We start from the raw sequence: 25034 nt of genomic DNA on the forward strand, positions 1-25034 counted from the left end.
GTGCGCTCTGGGAACCTGTGACGTAATTTTAGCGCGCCCTCGTCGTTTGGAGTGGCGACGCGGAAGATGGCGCGTTCCTAGAAGCCGTTTTCGGCATCAGTAGGCGGCACCGTGTGGATTAGGAGTGTGGGGGCGCGGAAGCAACCAACGCCGCTTCGTGTGAACAAGTGGAAAGGGGCGGGCCGGACGGTTCCGGACCGAAGCACGCGGTGAGGCCCGGCCACGAGCCGCGCGGGTGGAAGGGAGGAGTGGGCTGGGTAGTGAGACCCCGCGCCGAGGGCGGAACGCTGGGGTCCAGCGGAGCTGTGAGGTGCGTACGCGGGCCCTCGCGGCCCTGGAGTAGCCCGGTGGAGCACGGGCTACTCCCGGGCCGTGGGAAGCCTGTCGGTTCTGGATCCAAGATGTGGCGTGGCAGGGTCTGAGTGACAGGCTAAGCAAAAGCGAGGGTACCCATTGTGTCCCCTGTCGCCGGCCAGGGGGGTGCATTTGTCCTTGGAGGCTTTGGGTTGTACAGTACAAGAGAACATGTTCTCCTTACTAAGACCTATGTGTGGTGTTAACTGCACACGCGACCTTGTTGTGGAAGCAGTGTTGTGAAAGCTTTAAGCATTAGATCTTTCCTCCTTTAAGGAAAAAGTGAAGGGACTTTAACATTATTTTTCTCTGAGAGGAGATTCATGCCGAGGTATGGCCGCCAGTGCTCAAGCTCAGCGACTCCTGCAGCTTTACATTTGGGAATATTTGTGATTCAGCAAAATTATTTCGAGGCCCATAGCATTTGCTCTTTTCCCCTTAATTCTCCTATCGCGTGGTCAACAAGAGACTCTTACAGCAGAGTGATTTGCGTACATAGCAAAGACTGATAATCTGGCTCCTGATGCCAAGGTTGTAGTAGGCACACCTCTTCGCCACACGTTAAAAGAGCTCTGTTACATGCGATAGTGCCTTTAAGAGATGCTTGTTATTTAGATGGAAGCAAGGAAGAGCAGTTGTCAACCATTTATTTTAACCTCTCGTGGACAGAGATTTCTCTGTTCCATTTCCACATTATTTCAAAATTTTATACTTTGGGTAAGGGTAGAATGACTTCATTATATGAGCTTGATAGCTTTCTTTACGTCATTCCTTACATGGCTCAATAGCTTTCCCAACAACATTGTTCCACACGGAGGAAAATTTTGGTAGAATTAGAAAATTTCTTCCTGTTGGTTGTGGTAGGATTGCAGGTTTTTTCCCCCCCTTCTGGTTTTCTGATGGTGTGTAGCACAGGGGCTGGTGCAAACCGTTTAATTATTTTGTGAATGTGTGTTATAGCTATAGGGCAGGAGGGTATTTTTTGCCCTGATTACACTTCTTAAAACCAAAAGAGAATTCTCAAAGGAATTTGGTTCTAGTAATAATGGATGGAGGTTCTAAAGCAGTGTGCAAAAATTATTTGATAATTAAACAAGTCTTTAGCTTTTGTGATATTATGAATGTATTTACATTCAGAACCAAGCTAGAAGGCAGAATAATGCTTGTAGTATTTGGATTTAAAATATACTGAAGATGTTTCTTCAGAATACAAATATCCATATTTAGGGAAAGATGATGTTCGATTTTTTTTTTTTTTAAGATTTTTCTTTTAAAAAATCTTCATGTGTGCCCTTGTGTGTGAGTGCTGGTGCTGAAACAGGTGAAAGAGGGAGTTGGGTCTTCTGGTAATGGTACAGGTCGTGCCCCACCTGACATGCCTGCTGAGAATCCAACTTGGGTCGTTAGGAAGAGTAGTAGCATGTGCACTTAAATGCCAAGCCATCCCGCTAGTCCCCATTAGTTGTGTGTGTGTGTGTGTGTGTGTGTGTGGGGTGTTGCATGGGCATATGCGTATATTTAATCTTCCTTCTGATTTATCATTATCATCATCACTATTTTTGAGATAGGCTTTCACTCTGTAGCTTTAGTTTGTGTGGACCAGGCTGGCCTCAGCTCAGAGATCTGCCTACCTTTTTTCCTAAGTGCAGGGTATGTGTTGCCACATTGGGCTTAATTTAGTATTACCATTGGTAATTTAAAATTCTTGATCTTTATTTTATTTTTGCAGTGTTGGGATTGAACCCGTTTTGCCATTAAGATGTTTACTATGTGTGCATCTTCACCCTTGTCTTTGTTTAGTCTCGTGGTATTAGAGGTAGAACCCAGGGACTTGCACTTCACAGCTGCATTAGAGTCCCCCAGCCCCCTTCCTTTCTTTGTGTGCATCTGATGGGTATAGTCAGCTAGTTTCAGGGGGTTTACACAGTGGCTGATCAGATCTCTTGCAGGTGTGCTTCTGGAGTGTCTTTATTTCATTTTCTAAAGACGAGCCTGACTACCAGTGAGCCTGCAAGTACAAGCTTTGTAGAGCCTAGGTTCACTAGTGTTCTATATCCTTGCTTCTCAAAATGTGGCTTATCACCTGGGAATTTGGTAAAAATATACATTTCAAGCTCAACTGGAAAGTTACTGAAACAGCATCGCATATCGAGGTATTTTTAAAGCATGCTTTATTTGCATATATTATACATGGTAATCGATTTCATTATGACATTGTCATGTATGTAATAGATTGTGTTCATATTCATCCCATTACCATCTTGTGTCCCTTCCACTAATCCTTCCTGTTTCAGCTAGCCTCTTTGTATTTCATGTCTCTGTCCCTGTCTCTTTCCTATGAGATTCATTATGGTTGTTTACAGAACGTTGGTGAGGATTTGTTTACACTTACATGTGGCTGCACCATTCCCTTGCCTCCCTATCAACCATTAGTTGTTATAAATCCTCAAGGAGGGAGCTCATGGGCCCCTTCCTTTCCTTTTCATGGCAGGGTGTTGATAGCCTCACTCTTGTGGTCTGTGATTGTGTGTGTGTGTGTGTGTGTGTGTGTGTGTGTGTGTGTGTGTGTGTAGAACATTTGTTTGCATGAGGAAGCTAGAGGACAGTGCATTGTTTCCTTGTGTAGGTGTCTGACTGCTATTAAAGCCTGACTGCCTGAATGGCCAAGCAAATTCTCTTATGATCTACCTGGTTTTGCCTCCTACCCCATGTTGTGGTTATAGAAATGTGAACCCATGCTCAGCTTTTCTACATAGGTGCTGGGGATTTGAACTCAGGTCCTCATGCTTGTAGAAGAGACTTAACTACTGAGTCATCACTGTCCCTCAGATTCAGCAGCTTTGTGCAGGTAGACACAGGTGCTGTGGTTAAAGAGTGCAATAGTTGACATTTGACCCACCTTCATCCCTGCTTCTTCTGACTCCTATATTCTTTTTGCTCCTCCCATGGTGTTCTCTGAGTCTTAGAATCAATGTCATATATGATACATATAATAATTTAGTCCCAGTACTTTGACCAGTTAGGAGTCTCTGTTGTCAGTACTGACCACTGCAAAAAGCTTCTCTGACTAAAGCAGATAGAGCACAAATCTATAAACAGTAACACTGAAGGCAGTTTTGCAGAGCACAGTGAGTCAATTTTGGAAAACAACTGCAGTAGCTTCCCTTCTAGGGCTTCTGAACTCTCCAGCCATGGCATTTGACTGGCTTTACAGAACCAGATGTGGCTGTGTGTGTGTGTGTCTGTGAATTCCCTGCTGGAGAGTGGACATCAAATTCAATCAGATAGAATTGGATTTGCTGAGACTTCCCACTATTGCAGTAGTGGGCTCATCTTGCTTCTGCTCTTAGTACTAGCACAGGACTGACTCACAGTGGCTAAGACTGTTAATGATAGTTCTTCCCCCAGCAGTCAGCGGAGCTCTTTGTAGCACCATGAGGGCTAAGCCAGCAGGGCGGGAGCTTCCAGGTCAGTTCTAGCTTGATTTCTCTGTATCTTGTGAGCGAGGCAGATGGCGGTTTTTGTTTGTTTGTTTTTGTTTAGCAATATGGCTTTATACTTCTAGTTCTGTGGAGTGACTAATAGTGGCAGTTTGCCTGTATCGTTTTGGGAGTCTACAGATTCTATTCTTAGCAATGCTGTTTTTATTTAATAAGTTATGCAGAATCTACATTTTAATAGGATGTCTAGATTATAGGAGTGTCAGTAAAGTTTGACATGTACTACTTTGGTCTATGAAAGTTGGAAAATGAACTTGTGTGTGTGTGTGTGTGTGTGTGTGTGTGTGTGTGTGTGTGTGTGTGAGATTATGTGCCCATCATTTATTTCAATTTGATGTTTGCTTATTGTTTGCTTATTCATTTGGTCAAAGAAACTGGTTCAGATATGGTTGTCTTATAAGATTATCCATACCTATTCATAACTCTGCCTCTGATTCAGCCTATTGCTCTCCTGGCCCTGTTAGCTGGTCACTGTTAGGGTTTATTGTATTGAAAGTGGGAGTGACAGCTAGAAATTCAACAGTGATTTTTTTTTAAAAGAAAATTATTTAGCTTTATTTGTATGGATGTCTTGCATGCATATATATAAAGTTTGTGTACCATATGTGTGCCTGCTACCAAGGCCCCAAAGACGGTGCTGGATCTCCTGGCAGTAGAGTTCCAGGTAGTTATGAGCTACTGTGTGGGTGCTGGGAACTGATGCAGGTCCTCTGCAAGAGCAGCCAGTAGTGCTCTTAACCACTGAGCCATCTTTCCAGCCCAGCAACGAACGTTTCTTTTCTTTATTTTTAATTGAATTTTTCCATACAGTATATTTTCATGTTTTCCCCTCCAATTCCTCCCATTTTCTCCCTGCCTCCTTACCCACCCAACCTCATGTGTTCTCTCTCTCTTTTAAAAAAACAAAAATACTAAAAAAAGCAAAGCACGAAACACCCACAAACAAACTAATAACCCCACAAAAATTAAAACAAATAGGCAAAAAACAGTAAGTCCGTGGGGGTGGGGGAGGGGAGAGGGGAAGGTCAAAGCAAAGCAAAATTAAACAAGATTTCCCAAATATGCTGTTGAGTTTGTTAGAGTGCTGGAACAGCGTCGAATTGGTTGATGTACTCAGTGGCACACTATTGGAGAATTGTGATTTTTTTTTTTCCCCTTTGCCCATAGGTGTCAGTTGTAGGTTGCTTCTTGGTTAGGGATGGGACCCCATGTCTGTTTTCTCCTTTCAGTACTAGGACCTGGTCTGGCTTGAAGCTGTGCATTTCTTCTGTATGCGATCGCAGTCTCTATGAGTTCATATATGTATACATTCTGTTGTCTGGAAGGCACATTCATCTCTTGGCTCTTACAATCTTTCTGCCTCCTCTTCTGCACAGACCCTGGAGATTTGAGAGGTGGGATTTTATGAAGACCTCCTATTTAAGACTGAGTGCTCACTTTTGCACATTGTCCAACTGTAGATTTATTTCAGTCTACTGTAAGAAAATGCTTCTCTTAAGGGGGTTGAGCATGGCATTGATCTATGGGTATAGTGATATGTTAATAGGAGTTATTCTACATCTATGTTCCTTTAACAGAGTAATAGTAATTAGTTTTCCCTGAGGCTATAACCTAACTAGTTTCAGGTCCCTGGCCCCCTTAGCAATGTCAGGTCATGGAGTGGCCTTAAATCTATCAAAAAGTGGTTGGTAATTCCCATACTCTTTGTGACTACTCACTAGTATATCCTATAGGTCACTCGCAATCATGAACATTTATTTCCTAAATACTAGATATGGAACCTAGTCGCTCTCTTAGTAGTTCTCTTTTCCTGCAGAGGCTGTTCACTTGTGTCTTTCCTTTCTCACTCTTTAAAGACATTCTTGCTGTGTTACCTACAGAGTAGGTAGGCCATACTATATTTTCAAATTGGCAGTAAACAGATCAAGGTGCAGATAGATTTACTTTTCTATAAATCCCTGTTGTTTACTCATGTTCTGCCATGCTAAACTATAATCCTTCAAAAGTAATTGGATTCAAATAAATTCAGATCTTGTTGTGCCAGGAATATGTCTAACCTACCTACAGCATGCATTCAGCTTGGGAACTCTTACCCATCTTTCAAGGCCAAGCTTTTTCCTTTCCCTTCGAGGAAGCCTCTGCTAAGCTTATGAGGGTATAAGTAGCTAGGTCTTACCACAGTCTTTACAGTGTATTATAGCTGGTTTTCTTTCCCTTGTAGAAAGAATTGATTGCAAAGATTCCTATGGTATATTTCTTTCAGAGGGATGCATGGCCAATACAGTTTTTTATTGTTAATGATGGTGAATGTACGTGGAATTATCTGAATAATATCAGGAATATGTTCTGTGAAGGTTAGACTGAGGAGGCTTGAAAAGGGCTTGGCTGCTTTTTGTGGCTTTATTCAACTATAGTAGAGACCAGGGATTATTCAAAAATTGATTGATTACTTTTGTTGTTGTTTGTATTTTGAGATAGTGCTTTAGTATGTAGTCTTGGGAAGTTTGAAACTTGCTACATTGATTGTGCTGGCCTTGAACTGGAAATGATTGTTTGTGTCTACTGGGTACTGAGGTTTCAAGTGTGACTGTATTTGGCCAAATTCATTTAACAGATTTTTTTTTTTTGGTTGTTATTGTTCCTATCTAGTTTATTTAAACCAAAAATGGTAATACAGAAAAGAGACTGAGGTGGCAGCTGCCCAGAATATCTGTGGGTTACAGATACAGAACGGTTATGAGTCTTTGGACCCACACTGTAGTAACAAACAAGTCAGCTTAACAGCTAATTTTTTTATTATTCTAGGCAAGGTGCTGTTCTACTTTCTAGGATATACTTTGAGCAAATTTACGTCCCTTTACCCTGGCCATTAAATTCAAATTGAGAGGCTGTACTGTAACTGTCTATGCATACTAACATGTCAGGTTTTCAATAGTGTTACACAGAAAGAATAAGGCTATCAGACATTAGAAAATCTGGGTTGAGGATTGTTATGCTTCACTTTGGTTGTCAATTTGACACAAACGTAGGTCACCTGGGGGTCACTGCCCCCATCATGTGGCCTTATTGCCATGTCTGTGGGGGATTCTCTTGTTTAGTAATTGTTTACATTGATGTAGGCAGCCCAACCCAGTGTAGGCAGTGCTACCCCATCCCGTGTAGGTGAGCATACCTCCATGCTTTATTCTGTGATGAGATATCATGGCATATGTGAATGAAGAATATACATTTTTTAACTTTAAGTAGTTTATGGTTTGCTAGATAAGCTACTGTTAAGCAAGGAAATAGATATAATATAGAAATGTCGAGAAGATGTGTCAGCATGCAGTTGGGGATGTCCACAGAAGATGGTGTTCGCCATGAACACTCCCTTTAGCTGCAGTGCTGCTCCTTAGCAGCACTAGAGCTAGAAGGGAGGGACTGAAGAGGGCGGTGACTCATCCAGGGAACTGATGTAAATGCCATCCTCCCCTTCTTCCCTTTGACTCTCCCGATTTTTCCCTTTCTCTTTTCCTAGATCTGGCTATGTAGCCCAGGCTGGCCTTGAGTTTTTGATGCTCCTGCCTTAATCTCCAGAGTGTTGTTGGGATTACAAGTGTATACTAGCATGCCCAGCACTAATATTAAGTTTTCTTTCTTTTTTTTCCCCCCCTTTTTTTCTCACTTTTAATCCCAGCACTGTAGAGGCAGAAGCAGGTGAATGGATATCTGTGAGTTCCAGGCCAGGCTGGTCTATGTAGTAAGTTCCAGGACAGTCCAAGCTACATAGTAAGATTCTGTCTTAAAAAAAGAAAGAAATGGCGCTGGAGAGATGGCTCAGTGGTTAAGAGCGCTGACTGCTCTTCCAGAGGTCCTGAGTTCAATTCCCAGCAACCACATGGTGACTCACAACCATCTGTAATGAGTTCTGATGCCCTCTTCTGGTGTGTCTGAAGACAGTGACTGTGTACTTATACATAATAAATAAATCTTTAGTTCATAAACTGTCCTTTTTGTAACTTTTCTGTTTTGAATTTTTCGTGTGTTTTATGATTCTGTTTGTGTGTGTGTGTGTGTGTGTGTGTGTGTGTGTGTAGACTAGAAGAGGGAATGGAATCCAGTTATAAATGGCCTGATGTCTGTGCTGGGATCCACATTTGAGTCTTCTGTGGCAACAACAGGCGCTCTTAACTGCTGAGCCTTGCTCCAGCCCCGTGGTTGATTCACTTGCTAGCTAGCTTGCTTTCTTTCTAAAAATTGCTTTTTTTTTTGAGATTTTAATATAATTTCATCATTTCCCCTTCCCTTTCCTCCCTACCATATCCTCTTCTTTGCTCTCTTCCAATTCATTGACTCTTTTTCATCGTTTTATGTACATACATGTATAAAACCCCTGTGCATGACAGGTAAGTGCTGTTACATTCCTTTTTTAAAAAATAGGAGGGAGCCTTGCTAAGTTGTCCAGGCTGGTCTAGAATTTCTTGATTTTTCAGATATCTACTTAGGGGACAATTTAACCCTGGCTCGTTTGAATCACGTGGTATGCACCTTTAATCCTAGCACACTAGTGGAAGAGTCAGGCAGATCTGAGTTCGAGGCCAGTGTGGTCTACATAACAACTTCTAGGCACCTGGGGCTACGTAGAGACTGTTTCAGGCAAAACAGAATATTCTAGCATTTGTACTCCTCTGCCCTTTAAGTTGACAGTGTCTTTCCAACTAGAGCATTTGCTTTAAACCATCTCAACTCATAACCGAAAGTGTTGACAGGAAGCACTGCTTCTCTTTGGAACTGTTGAGGATTTGCATTGAGAGGCTGGTGCTATTCTTTGGTAAACTGTTCATTATAGTTATTTCCAAGATACTGTCTCCTCAAAGAGAGGACAACTTACTTTGTGGGAGATGATTCTCTGAACTATGTTGGTCCTGGAATTTGAATGCAGATCATTACATCCGGTTTGGTGGTAGACCCTCTGAGACATCTTGCTGGCCTTGCTTTTAGTCTGAGATGGGGTTTCATTACATAGACCAGGCTGGCCTTGAACTCAGGGTGCCCGCATAGTTAGGTACTGATGAAGGGCCTCTTGCTGATTGCAGACTTTTTACTGTATCCTTATATGGCAGAGAGAATGAGGTAGCTAGCTGATGTCCTTTTACAGGCACATTTGGACTATGCAGAGGATTTGTCCTGATGGTCTAATGCCTACCTAACCTCTCTGCTCCAGATGCCAAAATTAGGCTGTAGATTTCAGCATATGAACTGGGCAGGGTACACAGTCATTTATCACATACAAGATTCTCTAATCCCTCCTTCTTTTTGAGACAGTCCTGCTCTATTCAAGGATTACACTTAACTCAGTTTATTTTTCAAGTATTATTGAGTATGCATCTCTCTCTGTTCACTTTCAGTGATTTTGATAACATTAAGGGAGGAGGGGAGGCTGAGGAAGAAGGATCCCAGTTGCCTCTGGCTTTCTAGGAGGTGATATTTAATCAGAATTTGGAAACTTGGGGTTTTGTGTATGTGGGCTTTCCAATTTCATTTTATGTTTACTTTGTGAAACAGTAAAAGGCAATTTTCTTTAGAAATATATTGATTTATGTAAAGTAATTGGAATTATGGAAGTTCTAAGTAACTACTACATACAAAATGTAGAAGTCAGAACCTGCATGAACAGGAGAAAGTGCTTCTCAGACCCTGCAGTTTTCCTCCATTTATGTTACTGTGTGTTTTGTATTGTATGTCATGTGTATTCAAGTGTGCTGACTTATCCTTGCAGGCTTCCATGGATCTCAATAGTGCCAGCTCTGTAGTTCTTCAGGTCTTAACACAGGCCACCAGTCAGGATACTGCTGTCTTAAAGCCAGCCGAGGAGCAGTTGAAACAGTGGGAGACACAGCCAGGTTTCTACTCAGTGTTGCTGGTAAGTAGTTCTTGAAATAGTTTATTTTTTAATAAAGTGAGACATCATTATTTTCATAGTTCTGTAACCATGGAGGTTTATGGATTTGCTGAAACTGATCCAAATCTTTATCTGCCATTGTCACCATCATCACAGTAGTATAAGGCTCCTGAGGGTGTTTCACAAGTATTTTTTTATGAATCAACATTTTAGATTTTTCCTTCTTATTGTAATTTAATTAAAACTCTTGTTTTCTGTTTTTTTGAGACAGGCTTTCTCTATGTAATACTGGCTGTTCTGGACCTCACTCTATACATCAGGCTGGCCTTAGACTCAAAGAAATCCACCTGCTTCTGCCTCCCAAGTGCTGGGATCAAAGGCATGCACCATCACTACTCAGCTTAATTTAAACTTTTAGTAGAGGACGTCACTTTCTTTGGTTATGTTTTTCATGGTTGATTAATGACTTTCTGCTTTTACTGTCTAAGCATTCTTTTTTTTTTTTTTAAGATTTTATTTATTCATTTTATATATGACAAGTACACTGTCACTGTCTTCAGACAGACCAGAAGAGGGCATCAGATCTCATGGACAGGATATATTCTCAGTGTCTCTTGAGAAAGTATCAGACTGTGATGATTTTTCGATTTTGCTATACCAGTGCTGACATCAAGACAATAGGTAGTGTCTTCTCTGTGTCCTCATCTCAGTGAATTTACTCGGAGTTGCTCGGCGTCAGTTCAGGAATACCATGTTCAGTAGTTTTCAATATGTTTTTCACTAGGTTGTTGTTTTTTTTTTTTCTTTTTCCTGTGATGGAGAACAAATCTAGGGTCTAATGCAGACTAGGCAAGTCCTCATCATTGACCTCATCTCCCTTTGTATCCTACATTTCACATTAAAACATTGTTTTTGGTTTTGCTGAGACAGTCTCATTGTGTAGCCTGGTTTCCTGGAACTTGGTATGTAGACCAGACTGGCCACCAGCACAGTGGTATTGGCTTGTCTGGTTGCTAGAATTAAAGGCATTTGCCCCCATGACTGGCAGAATATTGTTGATTTTTTTTTTTCCATCTAGAAATTTAAATATTTCTAGACAGGATTTTTTTTTTTTTTTTTTTTTTTTTTGAGGCAGGGGTTTATGTAGCCCAGTCCGGCATTGAACCCTATTCTCTGCCTCCACCTCCTGAGTGAATATCTGAATTACTAATAATTGCTTAAGTTGATTTCTCTTCCTTTTTTGTTTTTGCATTTTGCCTGCTGAACGAACAAACAAAGTGCTATTGAACTCATTTGTAAACATGATTGGTTTTGTTTTTTAAATCTTATGAGTGTGTGCCTGTGTATCTGTATGTACCATGTGCATTCAGTGCCTATGGAGGCCGGAAGAGGGCCTCAGATCCACTGGAACTGCAGTTACAGATGGTTGTGACCCTCCATTTATATTCTGGGGACCGAATCCAAGTGGTCTGGAAGAGCAACATGTATTCTAACTGTTGAACCATTTCTCTAGCCCCATAATCCTGACTGTGTTGCTAAGTAGTCTTGTTATGGTGCAATAGGTTATTTTCTTATTTAGTTACCTTTCCTGTTGTGATAAAACACTCCAGCCAAACCATTTAATGGAAGGACAGGTTTATTGAGGTTCATTCACAGTTCAAGAATCTGTTCTGTCATGGTTGGGAAGGAATGGTAGCAGGAGCTTGGGGCTGCTGGTCACATTGAATCCATCCATGCTCAGGAAGCAGAATGCAGTGAATGATCAGGCTGAGCTAAGTGTTCTCCTGTTTCTGTGGTCTAGGATATTTGCCCAGCAACAGTGCTCCTACTTTTAGAGTAGGTCTTCTCAATTCAGTTAACCAAATCAGAGTAATATTTAACATTCATGAGCAGAGGCCATCCTAATCAAGATAATTCCTCATGTACCTGCACAGAGGCTCGTGTCCTGGGTGAGTCTGATCCTTACAAGAGTAACATTCACAATTTTAAGCCAGGGACTTAATTTTAACTTAGGGACTTCGACTTTTAGGTTCTTTGAATCTGCTGTGGAGACATCTACCCCCACCACCCATCTCTTTCTCTATCTAATTTTCGAGACAAGATCTTGTTGTGTGTCCTTGGCTAGATTGGGGCACATGGGAATTTGCTACCATCCTTTTGCCTCTGCCTCTTAAGTGCTGGAATTATATGTATGTGCCACCATGCCTGGGTACTTTTGTCTTTTAGAATTTATTTTAGCTAGCTCGCTCTCTCTCTCTCTCTCTCTCTCTCTCTCTCTCTCTCTCTCTCCATCTCTCTCTCTCTCTCTCTCCATCTCTCTCCATCTCAATCTCCCTCCTTTCCTCCCTCTTTGTAAATTTGATACTTCCAGTTTTTTATCAAGGAAATTTTCTAACATACTTGAAAGAGTAGTATAATGGGTCTTTACATATTTATCTGTTGGTTAAATTTAGTGGAATGCTAAGTTTTGATGGCATGCCAGTCTGACCCTTGGGGATAGGCATGCTATCTTCTGTTTATCCCAGGCTGACCTGGAACTTGAGCTGCACCTGTCTGAGCACTTCAAATGCTGGGGTTGTAGTAATGCCTGGCTAAGTAGGCCTTTCTTAGTGTACATTGAAGAAGTATATATTTTAAGAAAATATCAACAAGATATATGTAGTGATGAAATTTAAGCAAAATAAATAAAAAAATCTGGGTCAAGGTTAGAATACAGTGAAGCCCTGGGTTCAATCTTCAGTATCTCATGAGCTGAGTATGGTGGTGCGAACCTGTGATACCAACATCTGGAGGTGCTGGAGGCATAAGTTCAAGGTCATTATTGCCTATGTTGCAATGTATATTGGCCAGCCTGAGATATTCGAGATATTTTCTCAAGAATCAAACGTAAGGGCTGCTTGATGAAGTGTTTGCCTCACAAACATGAGGACTCCAGTTTGACCCTCAGAGCTCAGTGTAAAGATGACAGGTGTGGAGCAGGGGACAGGATGGTCCCAGGAACTTGATGGCATGCCAGTCTGACCCTTGGGAAACCCTGATTGAAAAGGAGGTGGCTGGCATTTCTGAGGTGGCACCTGACGTTGTCCTCTGGTTTCTAAATGAAACCATCCACACAGTGAACATACACACCTTGTAATACTACAGACACACAAAAGTAAAGCAGACAAATCCATACTTTATTTTGGTATGTTAATTATGTTTTTAAATGATTGCATGTTTATTCTAATACAATTTTTTCTATTCACAGAATATTTTTACGAATCACACCCTTGATATAAATGTAAGGTGGCTTGCTGTACTCTATTTTAAACATGGGATTGATCGTTACTGGAGACGTGTAGCACCTCAGTAAGTTCTCTTGACCCAGTTGTCATCCATTGCAAATGAAGGAAGAGTGAGATGACACCTGTGCACGCACAGGAGTGTGTCAAGGGTTTATTTGCACAAGTGGTAAGATTGGGACAGTAGAGAAGTGAGTGTGGTCTTTGTGCAAGGACGATGTGGAGAGGTGCGAAGCATTTGATGTGTAAAAGAAAACAAGTGTGTTCACTACTGAAGAAGTGTATTTGCACAGTTCAACAACCACATCATTGTTTCTCTACGTGGGTCTGTGGCCTCCCACGCATGCATCCCTGTGTGTGTTTTGCCTTCCTGTCTCAGCATCCAGCTTTTGAGGATCAAGCTGAGTGGCAGAATCCTCTTGAAGAAGTAAAATGTTTTGATTTTTGAAAACGAAATCCCATACTATATCTGCATTCAACGAGTCTTCATTTCTGTGACTTGCATTTTCTCTTGGAAGAGTGGATGGATACCATGTGTTTACAGTTTCGTTAGATTAGGCTTTAACTGTAATGTAAGGGTAAAGTGAGAAGATTCATTTTAAGAATTAGCACATAATGTAGTTTATGGACAGGCAGTGCAGAGAAGTCTGGAACTTTGTTAGACAGTGGATTTTGCTGAATAAATAACAAGCCGTGCTCTCCAGTAGGTGGCGCTCAAGCTCTACAGGTTTTCATTTGGATATGGAATGTGAGTTGTTTTATTCTTAGTATCTCAGAGTGCCTGTAAAGCCTACCCTTGAGCAATGTCAGAACGAAGTGGAGTATTTGGGCTGAACTTTAGTATGAAGCTAACCCTTTTTTATTTCAGGAGTAATTGATGATTTGGACAAGAAATGAAGGAATTAATGATGAGAAATTGTGTGCTTGTTTGTTTGCATTTTTGTACAGGGTTTTGGTGTAGAGCTGTGGCTAGCCTAGGACTCACTACATAGTCTAGCCTGGAACTTAGAGCTAAACCCTTGCTTGTGCCTCTTGAATTCTTGGGTTATGGGCACGTGCTACTGTGCCTGGGTAAACTAGTGGAAATGTAATCAGTTAAGGAAGGAGTCATGTGTTAGTCACGCAGTCTTCTAGTGTATTGAGATAAGAGTGGGCATGAAGATGAGTGCACTTACAAAGGTCGCAAGGCTGGCTGCTTATGAATTGATTTTAGCTGCAGATTTGAAGCACCAAAAAGTTTGTGGTTTTGTTGTTAGTTTTGCATAGTTCTTATTCTGGCCACTTTCACAGGATGAGAACCAACTAACTTAAGCTTCTATGTTATTTTCATGCAGCATTCAGTTTAACTGGGCCATAGTTAGATGCTCTCTGTTTCTGTCTGTTTCTGTCTGCCTGACTTTGAATGCAGGTTTATTTTGGAGACTTGCTGTAAGGATTGCTTGTGGTGCTCAGTGCATCTGTGAAGTAGACACAGAGCCACACGTTCTCTCCTCCATTGCAGAACCCGGTGCCGCCCTATACAGCAGACTCTTCTCTTCCCCTCTGCTGTGCTTCACGTTTTTCAAAATTCAGTTTACATGGTGGTGCTACTATGTTTTAAAGACTTTATCAAGCTGAGTTACCGTCAGACTCCTTCAAGTGCTGGGACTGCAGCCTCGTGCCCCTGTGGCTGTATCGTGCTCTTTGGGTAGAGAGCTGCTTTGGGATGTCCCTGCTTGCTGACACCAGCCCTTTTGTCTTTCTTCCCTTTAATTGCTGCTTTCTTTTTCTATCAATATGATTTGACATACATTTTGTTTTTTGGAATTAATGTTCTTTTAACTAGCTGGATGATATAGAAGCTTAGATACATTTATTTTCAGTTTTTTTTTAAATAGTTCAGTTGCCAAATCCTAGAATTATAGTCTTCTTTTTATTTTATTCATTCTGTTTACTGATTGGTTGATTGGTGGGAGGCGAATCTGACCATGTGCTTTCCCCTAGCTCCTCCTCATCATTTTAAACAGAGCATGGTGGCTCCAGCAGGAGGATTGTTGTGAGTTTGAGGCCAGCCTGGGTTAGTTACATAATGAGGTCTAGGTCAGCCTGGACCCTGTCTTATATCAAATAGAATGCTTTAAATTTTGTTTGAATTCTATCTTTTTTTATAAGAAGCTTTTTAGTATACCACAAGGAGCACAGCAGGCATGGCATTAACAGGATGGCCAGCTGGAATCACTTCTCAGGCCGAAAGGTTAATCAGCAGCATTCTGTCTGATTTTTAAATGTGGAGATTTTTAGTAATTTTTATTATTGATTTTTTTAAAAAAATATTTTCTTTACCAGATGGATAATTATGAATTATAAGCATTTGAAAACTGTGTTTTGCAGTTAGGGATTCTCGTGGTTTGTGTATGTCAGTCATCTAAGATCTGTGAATTATACTGCTTAAGACTTCTGTGTCTATTGGCTTTTTTCACGTTTTCTGAAAAGATTGCCAAACTCAAAGTATCATGGACTTGCCTACTCTTTCTCTGTAGACTTTGCTTTCTGTATATTGAGGTTTTCATAGGTTCATAGGTATTCAGGGTTGTTCTGTTATGAAAATTTCCTCCTTCGGTGATAGTGATGATGAGTTTGGACTTAGAGTCTTGTTTGTCTGATAGTGATAGAGCCTAGCAGCTATATTATGGTTAGAATTTGCTTGTTACTTCTGTGGTTGGTGTTGGTATATGTCATATCTTTTTCACTATTATGTTGTTTCATTTACAATGAAACTTTTCATAAGTAGCAAATGGCTTTTTTTATTTTAAAGTGTGTGTGTGTGTGTGTGTGTGTGTGTGTGTGTGTGTGTGTTTGTACATGTGTGCAGGTGCCTGGGAGGGCATAGGATCCACTGGAGCCAGAGTTACAGGCAGCTGTGAGCTACCTGCTGTGTGTGCTGAGAATCAGGCTCTTGCCCCCCACAAGTGCAGCGCATGTTCTCACGTCACTGAAACACCTCCGTAGCCTGTGCGCTTGCTTTTACCCATCATGGCACGTTTCCATTTTGGCTCTGTGCCTGTTATATTTATGTAAGTACTGAATGGTCGGGTTCAAATCTGCTGCCCACTCAGTCTCTTTTAGAGATACTGCTGAATGTTGATCCTGTGTACAGGATGTACACAGATGCTTGTTAGATTTTTTTTTAATATCTATTTTTTTTTTAAGATTTATTTATTATGTATACAGCGTTGTACCTGCATGTACATGTGCAGGCCAGAAGAGGGCACTAGATCTCATTACAGATGGTTGTGAGCCACCATGTGGTTGCTGGGAATTGAACTCATGACCTCTGGATGAGCAGACAATGCTCTTAACCTCTGAGCCATCTCTCCAGCCCGCCTGTTAGATTTTTAAATCTATTTTTCTTTACTTTTTGTTTTAGTATGCGTGTATGTATGTATGTATGTATGTATGTATGTATTTTTTGTTTTTGTTTTTGTTTTGAGACAGGGTCTTAGTGTGTAGGTAGCACTGGTGGTCCTGAAACTTGCTAAGTAGATCGGGTTGGCCAGATTTACTATCCGTCCTCTGAGTGCTGGGATTAAAGGTGTGAGCCACCGTCTGTGGCTTTGTTTTAGTTTTTAAAGGTAGGGTCTTTTATAGCCACACCGTGTATCTGAGCCTGGCTGTGACATCCCGATCCTTTGCCTCCACCTCTCAAGTGCTAGAATTACACTGTGCTCCCTAGCACACAGCCTGGGGCTCACTGTTTTTGTTTTGTCTCCAGTCCTCGTTCCCCATTTATCCTTGATCTGACCTGAGATTATTCAACTATTTAAAAAAAAAAAACATAGTAGTTCACTTGTTCTCTTTGAAAGGTTGTTTAGCACTGCTTTACAATTCAGGCAAATACCATTGTGCCTGTCATGTATTAGAGCATACATAAGTGTTAGCACACTACTTTCTCTACTTAGTGTAAGGACCTCATAATTATACTTCAACTCTATTAAACCTTCCTGTGTAATATTGTTATGGGTACCTTAGGTCCCTATATATTTCCCATTAACTCTGTCTGTTCATCCATCCATCCATCCATCCATCCATCCATCCATCCATCCATCCATCCATCCATCCATCCATCATCTGTGTCTCTGTGTCCGTGTGTGTGTGTGTGTGTGTGTGTGTGTGTGTGTGTGTGTGTGTGCTGGCGTGTGTGTGTGTCTGTGTCTGTGTCTGGTTGAGCACCTTCCGTGTCACATGTATGGAAGTCAGATGACAACTTGGAGTTGGTTCTCTACTACACGTGAGTTTCAGGAATTGAGCTCAGGCGCTCATGCTTAATGACATGCCTTTGAGCTACCCCACTGGCCCATAGTTTATATATTTACACTCCAGGGTGATACACTAATCAACAGGATTCATGAGCTTGCCCTGCCAGTTTTTATTCCCTTCACTGTCACTTTTCCTTCTGTTTCACTTACTTATTTACTCATTCACTCATTCACTTATTTGCTTGTCTGTCTGTCTATCTGTCTGTCTATGGCAGGAGCTCCTGTGTGAGCCACACTGGTCTTTAACTCCTTGTCCTGTTTCTGATTCTTGAGTTGCTGTTGGTGGATGCTCAGTCACAAATACTGGTTTTCGTTATCATGCTTTAATTTGCATATTTCTGCTGACTTACTGTTCTTCATTTTAGGATTTCTCTTTCATACTTAAAAAAACAGATTCTGATTGTCTAGTGAAATTCTCTATCTCGTACATACTACAGTGCCTGCTGGGGTTTTGGATTTAGTCATGTTTAGTTTTTTGGGTATGCTTAATTAGTTTTGATTGGATGCTAACGGTATAATTACAGTTAAAGAGGCTTTAATTTCTGTTATCTTTCATGAGAAAGAATTTAGGTAAGCAGACAGAATATGACCTTAACCTTGATGTAGCTAAGGATGTTTTTGTTGTTTTGACTTTTGGTTTACTGTTTGCCTCAAGTTAGAGCCTTCCTGGGGTTTTAACTATAGCTTTGTGTCTACTGACATACTGCTTTCTGTCGACCTTGAGTTCTTTGCCGCTCTAGTGCTGCAAGGCCTGTTGAAATCTCTCATCTGCACCATAGTCTCTTGGCTGCTGCTTTCAGCTTTTTTTCCTGGCTGGGTACCAAAGGGAGGATGTATTGTCTCATCACAGCGCAGTCTCTTCTTGCTGAGACCGAGTTCCTCTGCTCTGACTGCCTGTTTTGTTTTGGGGTTGTTTTTCCTCAGGCTGCCATGCCACAAACTGAATGTTTATAGGTAACCCAGGCTTATTCTCTGAAATCCAAAAGCAGAAAGTTTGAGCCCTTTGAGGGCCCATAGGATTAGCTTTGATAGTTTTTGGTTGTGACCAGCAATATTAGGTATTTCTTAGCATGTGATTGGATGATTCTAATCTTTACCCCTATTGTCATAGATCACATGATCTATGACAAGTGATGCATTTCTCTGTTTACATTTTCTTCTTATAAGGGCACCAGGCCAGGCATAGAGGTGCAGGCCTATAATCTTAGCACTTGGTAGATTGACATAGGATTTATGTTAAAGACCTTCTGGGCTTCATAGCAAGTTTCAGGCTAGCCTAGCCTATATATCAAGACCTTGTGTCAAAACAAGGAAAGCAACAATAAGGAAAAGTTCCAGTATTAGAATAGAACCCATCAATGCAGAATGATTTTTGTCTTAATGTGATTTAATCTACAAAGATTGTATATTTCCAGATGAACTTGTACTCAAAGATACTTGGGTTATAGGACTTAACTATTCAATTTTGAGATATAATTTAGCTCATAATATATACTTTGCTCTTAAAAACTACTTTAGTTAAAATCCGTGTGTGTGTGTGTGTGTGTGCGTGTGTGTGCGTGTGTGTGCGTGTGTGTGTGTGTGCGTGTGTGTGTGTGTGTGTGTGTACATATGCATGGCTGCATGTGGCGGGCAGAGGATGGGATTGTGCAGTTATTCTTCCTCCCACCTTCATGTGGGTCCTGAAGAACCAAACTCCTTCTCAGGCTTTAGGTAAAGCTCTCTCTTACTCACAGTTGTTGGCTCTAAATCTTTTAAAATTACATGTGTGTATGTGTGTATGATTAAGTTCCTGGAATAATTTGTCTCATACATTATCATAGGCAAAATGGGAAACATTAAAATGATTAAAATTTAATTTAAAAATAGGTAGTACAAAAGCCAGCGGTAGTGCACATCTGCTCTAACTCTGGGAGACTCAGTCAGAGGGAGTTTGAGTCAGAGGTTAGTTTGGCCCACAAGGGGAAAAATATAAAAATGTCAAACGACTGAACCAGTTTAACATTCAACATACATAAAGTCCATAGTAACTTCTTGGTTCAATATTTTCTTTCTTTTTCTGTAGCAAAAATTTTTAATATTGTGTTTATCCTTTCCAAAGATGTAAAATGAAAGACTAAGTTAATTTTTTGAGACGGGATTTCACTATATAGCTTTGGCTAGCCTGGAACTCATTACATAGATCAGTCTAGGCTCAAAAATCTGAAGTCTGTTTGCATGTGCTTCCAGAGAAGTAGAACTAAGGGTATTCTCTCTGATCCTCAGCCAACTTGCTTTTATAGGTTTGTTGTGTTTGTTAGTGTGTGTGTGTGTGTGTGTGTGTGTGTGTGTGTGTGTGTGTGTGTGTGTACACATACTTATGTGCTGGTATGTGTGCTATCTGGAGATCAGAGAACAATTTATACTACTTCTTTCCTTTTACCTGTGAGTCTGGGTTGGCAAGTGTGACTGCAAGTGTCTTTTCTTCTTGCCTTATCTCACCATCTACCTAAATTCATTTTTAAAAAGTTTTCTGACAACCATTCTTTGATTTGGAGTCTTTACTTGTAAATTTAAAATTTTATTTATATGTATGGGTGTTTTGCCTGCTTGCATGTATATCTGTGTACCATGTATGCTCTTGGTGCCTGCAGAGGCCAGAAGGTTTCATACCTCATGCAGCTGGATAACAGATGCCTAGAAGCTAGTGTGTGGGTTGTGGGAATTGAACTGGTCCTATGGAAAAGCAGGCAGTGCTTTAGCCACTGAATCATCTCCAGTTCCTATGGGTAAAATTTTATAGGAAGAGTTATAAAAGAAACCATACATCTATATCTATTAGTTTTTTTTTTTTCTGGATTTTTGTATTGTGTTTTCTGTTTATTTGTTTGTGAAGGAGCTTTAGGCTTCTCACTTGATGTATGCCAGCATTTAAGAAATGGCAACGATTCTTTTCAAAACTAAGCAGATAATTGTGTATTTAATGGTGTTTTATTGTTAAAATTCATAGCAGTTCTTGACTTCCTTGCTACTGGGTAGCATTCTCTTGCATAATAATTTTACTTTTTTACAGTGCTCTCTCAGAAGAAGAAAAGTCAACATTGCGGGCAGGGCTCATCACCAACTTTAATGAACCAATAAACCAGGTCAGTGACGAAATAAAAAAGGTGAAAGCTGAGGGGAGCGCTTGAGACCATTCTGAGTTACATGTTAGGTCCCTGCCCCACCAAAAAAATCCAACGAAGATTTAAAAAAAAAAAAAAATGAAGACTCAAACCAAACCGATGAGTAATTAGAAATTTGTTAGCTCTTAGAATGTATAGACTATACCTTGAGGACAACTGCATTAAGTCATTTAGTATAATTCTAATAATATTTGTTCAACATAGTTAATTCCTCAGAGGTAATTTCAAAACATGAGTATATTATTTATCCCTTGCTTTGATTTCATAGTTATTTCTCGTGATTTCTTTCTTCTCTCTTTAGATTGCAACCCAGATTGCAGTGCTGATTGCGAAGGTGGCTCGGTTAGACTGCCCTAGGCAGTGGCCCGAGCTCATTCCCACTCTAGTAGAGTCTGTTAAAGTCCAAGATGATCTTCGACAGCACAGAGCTTTGCTCACCTTCTACCATGTTACCAAGACACTGGCGTCCAAACGCCTGGCTGCTGACAGAAAGCTATTTTATGATGTGAGTATTTAGCATGATTCCATTTGATTATGAAAATAATGATACTTGTATAAAATGACTATAATTTTTCTTGTATTAATATTTTTGGAATGATTTTGAAATCTTTCTAATCTGGACTGCAGTGATATGTATGGAAAGCTCACTTAGATGTCAGTGAGGATGTCAGTGTTAGGAAACACTTTGAAATTGGTTTGAGATTGTTAGTGTAGCTGAGATGTGATAACAGATCTCTTCATGAAAGCCGTGGGAAAGGTGTAGTGTTAAAATTAGGCAGGTACAGTACTAAAACTAGGAAGTAGGATTGGCATGTTTAGATAGTTGATGGATATAAAATAGAGGTCGAAATGAAAGATTATATTAGCTCCCTTTGTCCTAGTGATGATGCTAAGCAGAAAGAACTTATGGGGGGAGTTTATTTGGTTCCTGCTCTCAGTCCATCATGGCGGGGAAGGCCAAGTTGATGTTGGCAGACATCTTGGTAAAGGCTTTTCAAATCTTGGTGGATCAGGAAGGTGAGAGCTCAGACTAGTCTTCACCCTATTAATTTTGCTAGTGGCCACAGTCCCTAAAGTTCCAAGGCTTTACAAAATAGGACCACCAGCTATAGATCAAATTTTTATTTTTTTTTTTTTAAATTTAAATATTTTTATGTGCATTGGTGTTTTGCCTGTATGCGTGTTTGTGTGAAGATTTTACACCTGGAACTGGAGTTACAGGCAGTTGTGAGTTGTTTTGTGGGCGCTAGGAGTTAAGCCTGGATCCTCTGGAAGATCAGTCAGTGCTCGTAACTGCTGAGCTATCTCTCCAGTCCCCAGTTTTTAATTTTGTTTTAAGACAGGGTTTCTTATGGCCCAGGCTGGCCTCAAACTTGCTATGTAGCTGAGGAAGATGGAATTACTGATCTTTGTGCCTCCACCTCTCAAGTGCCGGGGTTACCTGCCACACCCGGCTAGTTCAGGGCATTGAAGCAGCCGAGCCCACCCAGCACATTCCATCCAAACTGTGTCTGGTGGCAGTCTTTTACCAGGTGTCACCTTCTCCATACTGCTTATGGTGACACTTTGGACTGTACCATGTAAGACTGCTGAATTTGAAGGTGTTTGCTTTGGTCTTGCTCACATTTGGTAGTTATGAAAAACGTGCATAAGTAGAAAGTTTATGATAGGACTCAGAAAACTAAGGTATTTATAGGAAATAGCTTGTTTTGTGCGGCTCTGTTTCCTTCTCTTACTGTACTCTGTCCCTCGGGCTTTCCCAGTGAGTGGTCTTTCCCTTGCAGGTTTGGAGCGTTTCTTCTGCTTCTTCATGTAGCATGTTCTTAAGCAGCCTTCTCCATGCTTGCTTCCTTCTGACGGCTACTCTTCCTCATGCTTAAGCTCCTGTGCAGAGGTATATGCACATGTATCTATACTTTCTTTTCTCCTTTTTTTTTTTTTTTAAATAAAGGATATTCTGGCACAGCTAAAGCCAGAACACCTGACAAATTCTAAGCGCTGTCTATCTCTGCAGAAGACGCCTAATGGACATGGGGAGGGATAATTGAAGAGCTGGCATACGGAACATAGACAGTTTAATGGGGAGCCAGAGAAGGGAGTCTTTGCAAAGCCTTTCTTCTTTCACAAAAGTCTAGCTTACTTGTTGCCCTGTGCACAGTGTAGTGCTCTGGTTGGAGGGCAGTTTAGGGAAATGGGGAGAAGAGAAGTGTGTATCTTTGGGCTATCTCTCATGTTCAGTACATTAGTTTTGACAGATGCAGCAGTGTGTATACATAGTCTCAGCTACATTTTGACTGAGGGCAAAGAGTCGCTTGTCTAGGACAACTACTCTAGATAACATAACAACAGAGTAAAGCAAAGAAGGAACAACAACAAATCCACATTAGTTTTCAGTCTCTGGGTAACAGATGAGGAGTTTCAGAGCCACTTTTTTGAGATCCTTACTCTTGAGGTTGTAGCTTCCAAATCTTGGGTCATAGTATTTTTCTTCTCTTTTCTTCTTTTCTTTCCCCTTCCTGTCTGCTGCTGCTTCTTCTTCCTCCTCTTCTCTTTCCTGTCTTGAAGCAGCCCAGACTGGCTCGCACTCACGTTCTTGTCCTTGTCTTCCAATTATGTGCTAGGATTTCATGCAAGTCACACCATGCTTGTCTTTCTGGATAGTAATTCTTACATACCCAAAGCGTAAGCTGGAATTTCACTTTATTTTCTTTACTTTTAACTTTGTTGGTGTAAATAACCTGTCTTACCCCGGCAATGGGCAGATAGACACCTCGTTGGTGGTGGTGGTCTTCTCTCAGTCAGGGGAGAGCAGACGGCAGGCTTTTGTTCATCCTAGCTTGATGCCTGGCTTCGTAGCCAAAGCTGTTTTATGCCTAGGACTCATAAAAATCAAATCAAGTCAAACCAATCAAAGGCAGCTCAGAAAGAGGAAGACTGACAGAGACCTGCGGACCACCATGCTACCCGCAGATGTGCCCCTTCAGTGAATGGCACAGGCAGGCAGGCAGGCTGAAGACATCTGCTTGATGACGTGATACATAGCAGCATGGATGGAGGATGTCACCAGGGACCTGCTAACTGTGTAGCCAGCCTGAACCTGGGGCCACCACAGTGTGCAAGTGTGTGGTGGACAGATGGGAGAGAAAGAGAAAGGAAGCAGCTTGATTGTGGGACTGGAGACTCAGGAGTGGAAAGGGTAGGCTGTTGTGAATGGCCAGCCCCGCCACCTGGCCTCTGCCCTAGCTGTCACTCAGGGCCATGCCTGAGTCTGTGACTATGAAGTGGCAGGGGTCAGTGTCGATGTCTATGACTTGTATTATCACTAGAGAACTTGAGGATGGCCTTGGTGGGAGCAGCCCCTGGGACCAACTCAATGTCCAGGGGCTGTGCAGAACCGCCCTGTCCCTCACTGGATGCTTCTCTCTGGAGTGATGGCCCTATCCATCACTCACTGCTGGCAGCACTTGGAAAACAGGCCCTGTACCTTGCCCAAGCGGCACAGTAGAGCTGGCTCTGATGGCGGTGTGTGTGTGTGTGTGTGTGTGTGTGTGTGTGTGTGTGTGTGTGTGTGTGTGTGTTATATTTTGGGGAGGAGGTTGCAAGGGCAAAGGGCAGATATGAAGGGACAGGGAGATGAGTGAGACTGGGGTGCGTGATGTGACAAAAAGAATAAGAAATTAAAAACAATGCTGTCTTCTAAGAATGTTGAATAAAAAATTCTTTTTGATAGTCATGGGGTTGCTTTGCTGTTTTTTATTACGTTAGCTTGATTTCAGTTGTTTTATTTTAAAACTATTTTTAAAGATTTATTTTCAGTGTCTGTGTATAAATGTTTTGCCTACGTGTGTGTGTGTGTGTGTGTGTGTGTGTGTGTGTGTGTGTGTGTGTGTATGCATGCACCATATGTGTTACTGGTGCCCTTAGAATTCAGAATTGAGCATCAAATCCCCTGGAACTATAGATAACAGATGGCTGTGAACCACCATGTGGGTTCTGGAAATTGAACCTTGGTCGTCTTCAAGAACATGTTTGCTTAATTGCTGAGCCATCTGCCTTACTCAGATTTTTCTTTTTTTGATGTAGCCGTGATTGGTCTGGACCTCACTATGTACATAGGGATGCTCAGATCCCCAGAGAGTCACCTGTCTCCGCTTTCCAAGTGCTGAGGTTAAAGGCTGCACCACCACTTCCAGTTGTTTTGCTCCATTTCTAGGAATCAGGGTTAAAGAAATGATCTACTCTGTCTTTCAATGTCAAATATGTAGAACTTCTGGGATACAGTTAACCTTTCTTAAATTTTACTCAGCAATAAAAGTATGAATTACTTGGGCTCTTAATAGGTGTAGTCTTCTTTGTTGATTTTGTTTGCAGGTATTTGTTTTAGCCTGGGAAGTCTCTTCAGTGTTATGGTTGGCTTTGTTTAGTGTTGTTTCATTCCTTTCCCTGTCTCCTGTGTTCCAGGTCTGCCTAGCATCTAATGCTAAATGTTCCCCTAACTGTCTTCTATCTCTGCTACTTTTATTGCTGCAGTTCTGCACATGGTGGTTGGTGCTTAGTGA

The 25034-nt window shown here is 41.3% G+C and overlaps 1 protein-coding gene and 1 non-coding gene across 3 annotated transcripts in view; both read left to right on the forward strand.

The window, feature by feature from the left end:
- The first annotated feature begins 46 nt into the window (after positions 1-46).
- The window catches only part of Ipo11 (importin 11), a 167395-nt gene continuing 142407 nt past the window's right edge, over positions 47-25034 (forward strand). For both annotated transcript variants that reach the window (XM_032898933.1, XM_032898934.1), the window contains exons 1-5: positions 47-209; positions 9613-9756; positions 12983-13083; positions 20364-20436; positions 20777-20980. In XM_032898933.1, the coding sequence (XP_032754824.1) occupies positions 9619-9756; positions 12983-13083; positions 20364-20436; positions 20777-20980 (516 nt within the window). In that variant the 5' untranslated portion in view covers positions 47-209; positions 9613-9618. The remainder of the gene's footprint in view (positions 210-9612; positions 9757-12982; positions 13084-20363; positions 20437-20776; positions 20981-25034) is intronic.
- On the forward strand, positions 23220-23361 carry LOC116897523. Its single transcript, XR_004387539.1, has one exon. It is a non-coding gene; the product is annotated as a small nucleolar RNA SNORA48 (small nucleolar RNA).

Source organism: Rattus rattus, chromosome 3 (genome assembly GCF_011064425.1).
Source record: "Rattus rattus isolate New Zealand chromosome 3, Rrattus_CSIRO_v1, whole genome shotgun sequence".
Classification (NCBI taxonomy): domain Eukaryota; kingdom Metazoa; phylum Chordata; class Mammalia; order Rodentia; family Muridae; genus Rattus; species Rattus rattus.